The sequence below is a fragment of the Octodon degus genome, unplaced genomic scaffold (assembly GCF_000260255.1).
Source record: "Octodon degus isolate 3935 unplaced genomic scaffold, OctDeg1.0 scaffold00058, whole genome shotgun sequence".
NCBI classification, from domain to species: Eukaryota; Metazoa; Chordata; class Mammalia; order Rodentia; family Octodontidae; genus Octodon; species Octodon degus.
The window spans coordinates 1,378,233-1,384,570 of NW_004524634.1; the positions used below are offsets into that span (position 1 = coordinate 1,378,233).

At 45.4% G+C, this 6,338-nt stretch overlaps 1 protein-coding gene across 6 annotated transcripts in view; it reads right to left on the minus strand.

The window, feature by feature from the left end:
• The window catches only part of CUNH2orf42 (chromosome unknown C2orf42 homolog), a 43,170-nt gene that overhangs the window by 34,010 nt on the left and 2,822 nt on the right, over nucleotides 1-6,338 (minus strand). For all 6 annotated transcript variants that reach the window (XM_023718468.1, XM_023718464.1, XM_023718466.1 and 3 more), the window contains exons 2-3: nucleotides 5,273-5,551; nucleotides 2,001-2,835 (exon numbers count right to left, since the gene is read on the minus strand). In XM_023718468.1, the coding sequence (XP_023574236.1) occupies nucleotides 2,001-2,823 (823 nt within the window). In that variant the 5' untranslated portion in view covers nucleotides 2,824-2,835; nucleotides 5,273-5,551. The remainder of the gene's footprint in view (nucleotides 1-2,000; nucleotides 2,836-5,272; nucleotides 5,552-6,338) is intronic.

Sequence of the window (6,338 nt, forward strand, 5' to 3'; positions counted from 1 at the left end):
GCCAGCTCAGCCCACCAGGGGGCGGGGCTGACTGGCATGTGGTGCTGGGGGATTGAACCGCAGTCCCTGTGCTTTGCTAAGCTTGTTCTAAGTAGGTGCTTTAGACCACTGAGCCATCTCACCAGCCCCTTTATTTTTTATTTTTTTCTCCATTCTTTGTCACTTTTATTCAGTAGTAGGTTTTTTTTTTCTTCTTAGTTTCATTACCAGACATGGCAAGGAGTGATTACAGCCATCTGTTATTAAACATTTGTTTGCAACATATACCCCCTTTGCCATTGACCCCAATTTTCATTTTGTGTGATTGTTTTTTTTTTTTTTTTTTGGTGGAACCAGGGATTGAACTCAGGCCCTTGTGCTTGCCAGGGAAGTGTTTATTCTACCGAGCCATCTCCCTGGCCCCTCTCCCCCCACCTTTTTAAAAAAATATATATACCACCACCAAGGCTGGGTGGAAGAGTCAAGAGTAAGAGAGATGAGGGCTGGTGAGATGGCTCAGTGGTCTAAAGCACCTACTTAGAACAAGCTAAGCAAAAGCACAGGGACCGCGGTTCAATCCCCAGCACCACATGCCAGCCAGCCCCACCCCCTGGTGGGCTGAATGGTCACACACACACAAAAGAAATAAATCAATAAATTAAAAAAAAAAAAAAAGAGTAAGAGAGATGAGGGGGTACAGTCCAGGAGGCTGGAGAGGAGGAACGCTACAAGCCACAGTAAGAATGCCTAGCTCTGATTTTAAAAAAAGGAAAAAGAGAAGTTCTGTATAAAACATAAAATCCTTAAGAACAAAAATTAAGTGTTATGGTGTTCTGGGTGTGGTGATGCAGGGCTGTAATCACAGCACTCTGGAGGCTGAGACATGGGAATAGCAAATTTGAGCTTAAACCAGGGCAGTTTAATAAGATCCTGTCAGAAAATAAAACAAATCAAAAGGCTGAGACTGTAGCTTAGTGTGAATTTTCTGGGTTCAGCTCCCAGTACAACCAAAAGAAAAAAAATATTTACAAGACAAAAAGATTTCAATGAGGGCCAGCCAGATAGCTCAGCGGATTAAAGCACCTGCTTAGGCAGAATGCAGTGGCCAGGGCTGCAGTGGCCAGGTCCGATCCCAGTGTGCTGTGCTGGCCCTGCCCCCGGGGCGCGTTGAGATGGCAATTGAGACTGGGCATGGTTGCATGGGCAGATAATTCCAGCGCTTGGGAGGTTGAAAACAGGAGGATCACTGAGTACGACCTGTGTAGTAAGACCCTGTAGATCCTGTACTAAAAATAAATAAATAAATTTACATGACAACAAAAGACTTAAGCTCAGTGGACTAAGTGCCTGCTTAGGCAAGCGCAGGGACCAGGATTCGATCCCCAGCACCATATGCCCTGCACCAGCCCAGCACACGGAGCTGGCCACTAAGTAGAGGTGTGGTGGCACAGGCCTGTAATCCCAGTGCTGGGGAGGCTGAAAACAGGTGGTTCACTACAAGTCCAATCTATGTAGTGAGACCCTGTAGACCCTAACCTAAATTAATTAAAAAAAAAAAACCCACCAAAATAAAGAGATTTTTTTTGTTGTTGCTCTTGGTTTTTGTTAATGTAGGTCATCTGTGGAACAACAAAATCAAGGTAAAGCTAATTTTGCTAGATTCATAATCTCTATAACAATATCTAAGTCTCTTGATTTTTTTTTTTTTTTTTTTGGCAGAACCAGGGATTGAACTCAGACCCTTGCACTTGCCAGGGAAGCGCTTATTCCACTGAGCCATCTCCCTGGCCCCAGTCTCTTGATCATTAATTTCAACAATCCAACCACAAACCAATCAACCAAGGGTGCAGATTGGGGTAAATGAAGAAACGTGTTTCTTCGGTTTTTTTAAGAAACGCTTTTCACCTGAACCATCTAAAGACTGTTTCTGAAGGTTTCTAGGACCATCTCCAAGAGCATCAGAGGAACTCCTTCATCACCATTTTAGAAAAAGGAGTAACTGTGTCACTCATACCACCTACCGCTGGAATCGAAATTGAGGAAGTCTGAGAATTCCTGAGCCAACGTCTCATCACTGGCAAAGGCACAAATGCAAGCAAAGAAATGAATGCATCTCTGGGCTGCGTCATCCTTACAGGCACTCGACTTGGGCGTTTTCAGAGTCTGGCAGGAGCAGAAGAAGCGACGCTCAGGTAAGCTTTTGGCACTGATTTTCTGCACAAAGGATGTATGCAGATACCCCAAGCTATGCTTCTGGCTTGCCTTGCATTTTACCACCAGGATGCTTTTGGTGACCCTCTGTACCAGTGGACCCGTGGGTTCGGTGGCCAGTTGCCAGATGGTCTGTTTGGTTTCCGGGGAGGCCTGCATGGCGTTCAGGACTGAACTCTTCAGGGTCAGAGGAGTGGCCTCCGCCTGGCAGTTCATTGCCAGCTTGATATGCTGGCACTGGTTTTCCACAACACCTTGGGTGGCAGCCTTCAAGCAGGAGGGAACGTAACACCGTCCAGAACTCAACTGAGTGAGGATCGTGCCATCCACGGTCTGGATTGTCGTCTCTGAAACACCCAGCTCCACAAAGCATCGGTAATCAGGCCCGCGGTCTCTCTGCCGAACTGAGTAGACCTGCAGATCGGAACCTGTGATGATTTTGACAGCTTCAACACTAGGCTGCTTCCGTGCACCATAGCGGAAAATGGTCCCACAGGTCTTGTTCTTACAGCTCAGTCCCCGGGTTCCATTGTATGTGCCACAGCGGGGACACTTTCTGATTCCCCTCAAAGTGGCCTTCCCCAAATCAGATAAGAAGGCTGGGACTTTAGTCCGAAGAGAGTTTGGTTCCATTTTTCACAGGCCCTAGAAAGACAAGTCCCTCAGCATGAGTGTATTCATACACACACAGTTAAAAGTCATTCATGAGAAGGCCAGCCAAATAGCTCAGCAGATTAAAGCACCTGCAAACAGGCGCAGGGGCTGGGGTTCAATCCCTCGGCCTGCTGTGCCAGCCCTGCCCCCAGGACACGCTGAGATAGCAATTGAGACTGGATGTGGTGACTCTTGCCTGTAATCCCAGCTCTTGGGAGGCTATAAACAGGCGGATCACTACCAGTCCGATCTAGTAGTGAGACCCTGAATACCCTGTAGATCCTTCCCTAAAATACAAAAAGTCATTTATGATATTTAGTATAGAAAATAAAATGTAAAGAAGCTCTCCAACATCTTCAAATCAAACCATTAAACAACATATATTTGTGGGGTTTTTTTGTTTGTTTTGTTTTGTTTTGTTTTTTGTATTTTTAGGGAAGGGTTTACAGGGTGTTCAGGTCTCACTACTAGATTGGACTCAAGAGTGATCTGCTAGTTTACAGCTTCCCAAGAGCTGAGATTACAGGTGTGCACCACCACACCCAGTCTCAATGTGCCCCGGGGACAGGGTGGCATGGCAGGCCCGGGATCGAACTCTGGGCCCCTGGCACTTTAATCCTCTGAGCTATCTGTCTGGCCCTCATACATTCATTTTTTTTTTTTTTAACTATTCAACTATTCTATTCATTTTATTTATGTGTGTGTGTGTGTGTGTGTGTGTGGCCAGCTCAGCCCACCAGAGGGCGGGGCTGGCTGGCATGTGGTGCTGGGGGATTGAACCACAGTCCCTGTGCTTTGCTAAGCTTGTTCTAAGTAGGTGCTTTAGACCACTGAGCCATCTCACCAGCCCCTCATACATTCATTTTTAAAACAAAACAAAGGGGGCCTGGGAGATAGCTCAGTAGAATAAGCACTTGCCTTGCAAGTGCAAGGGCCTGAGTATAATCCCTGGTTCTGCCAAAAAACAACACCAAAAAACAACAACAACAACAACAACAACAACAAAAAAAAAAACGAAAAAAACTTTGCTTTCCTTATTTGTATATTTTTTAGAAAACCCTGTAGGGCCAGCGAGATAGCTCGGTGGACTAAAGTGCCTGCTTAGGCAAGCTTAGGCAAAGTGCAGGACCGTGGTTCAATCCCTGGCATCACATCCTGCACCAGCCTTGCCTCTAGGGCGGGCTAAGCCAGCTAGAGTCGGGGTGTGGTGGTGCAAGCATGTAATCCTAGTGCTGGGGATACTGGAAGTAAGAGGATCATCAAGTCAGAGCTGTGTAGTGAGACACTACAACCACCAAATAGATTTTAAAAAAAGTCCCACTGTGTCAACCAAAGTCTCTCCCTCTCCCTCCCCGCCAGGTCTCACTTTGTGTTCAGGCTAGTTTTGAACAATGCAGCCCAGGTTGGCTTTAAACTTGCAGTGATTTTCCTTTCTCAGCCTCCTCAGCTCTGAGATTACAGGTGTGTGCCAAAATGCCCAGTTTCGGTGGCTTGCATTAGGTGCCCAAGGTTCAGGGCTCACATGGCATGCAGTACCAGGGATTGAATCCAGGTCCTTGAGCTTACCAGGCAGGCACTTAGAAGACCACTGAGCTATCTCCCCATCCCTTATTTTGCTTTTTAATTGATTCATATTTTGGGCATCTCATCCAAAGTGTTTGGTTACTCTTCTCTCATCGCTTGGACAAAATACTCGACAGCCAAAATGAAGAAAGGAAAAGTTTATTTAGCTCACAGTCAGTGGAGGTTTGAGTCCACACTCAGCTGGCACCAAGGCAGGGTAGCACATGGCAGAGAGCGCAGCCATTCAAGGCAGCAACAAAGAACGAAGAGCCAAATGGCAGGACCATCAGTAACGATGGCTACAGAGAGCAAGTCTGTCTCCCTTCAGTTGCATTCAGGCTATCGACCCCAGGGCAGGTGTAGCACTCACACCCATAATCCTCGCACTGGATCATGAATTAATCACAAAATCTAGAAGTCTGCCCCATCACTGCATGAGGCTTTGAGGGGACAACTAGACAGAAACCATAATACAAAGTATTTCTCCACATTAGTCCTATTCTATACAACAACTAAATTTAGTTAACCTAATCTCTCTCTCTCTCTTTTTTTTTTTTTTTGAGCACTAGGAATTGAACCCAGGGCCTTTGCACTAAGCTCCATCCCCAGTCCTTTCAATTTTTAAAAAAACTTTTATTCTTTCATTTTGAAACAGTCTCATTATATTACCCAGGTTGGGCTCAAATCTGTGATCCTCCTGACTCAGCCTCCCAAATAGATAGCGTTACAGGTGCATGCTACTATGTCTGGCTAGTTAATAATAATAATTTTTATGGGATGTTTATGTAAAACAGCAAGTACTCGGGAAAAGGCAAGATGGGTTCTTTCCCTTCTAACATCCCCCCAAAATTCAACCCAGTCTCACCTGTACCGGCTGCCAGGGCATGTGGAAAACAGCGTGAGGTGAATTCATAAAATCCACAGCACGCATCATCAGCCTGGGATGATCAGAGAGGGCTGGTGAAGGCATGATCACTGGCAGAGGAAACGATGCTGCTTAACCCAAGTCTTCCGAAGTTTGAACCGAACGGTGTAACAATGCAAGCATTCTACCTCTTCCTTCTTGGCCAGCCAATGGCAAAGCTCCTGCTCAGTGTTCCACACTTACAAGACTGCTACCACCTGAAGGGGAGACCGTGGCCATCTAAAACGAGGAAAAGGAATAAAATTATACAACGATGGGATTGCTGCTAGAAACCAGATAGGATAGGGGATGAAGCTATAGCTCAGAATATGTACAGCATGTCAGCAGCCATAGTAGAAATAATAACGATAGAATGTAAATCTAAGTCTTCCATAATTAAGAATCTGACTGAATTTTTTGTGGGAAAAGCAAACTGTTTTGCATTTCCAGCTGCAAGAAGATAAACAGTGCTAATGTTGTTGCAAAGGGGACTGACAAGAACACCTGGTGCCCTGGTATATAACTGACTGAATACTCACTTTTCCCAATAGTAATATATTACATTTTTAGTGTCTTATGTTTTTTAAGTACTTCCCCTTTATTTCACTTAAATTTCACAATGTGAAGATCTCATTTAAGCCAAACAACTGTTCTTCAGATAAATAAGTTAAAGGGGTGGGGGTGCAACTCAGTGGCCGAGTGCTTGCTTGCATGTATGAGCTCCTGGCTTCAAGACAAGCACACACACACACAAAATTAACTCTCCTCAGGTCACCCAGAAAAATCAGCAGTGCGGGGCTGGGGAGATAATTCAGTGGAATAAGTGCTTGCCTGGCAAGCACAAGGTCCTGAGTTCAATCTCTGGTACCACCAAAAAAAAAAAAAAATCAGCAATGCAGTTTCCACTAACTCACAGAATATGAAAGAATGAATTGGGGCTGGAGAGATGGCTCAGTGGTCTAAAGCACCTACTTGGAACAAGCTTGGCAAAGCACAGGGACCGCAGTTCAATCCTCCAGCACCACAT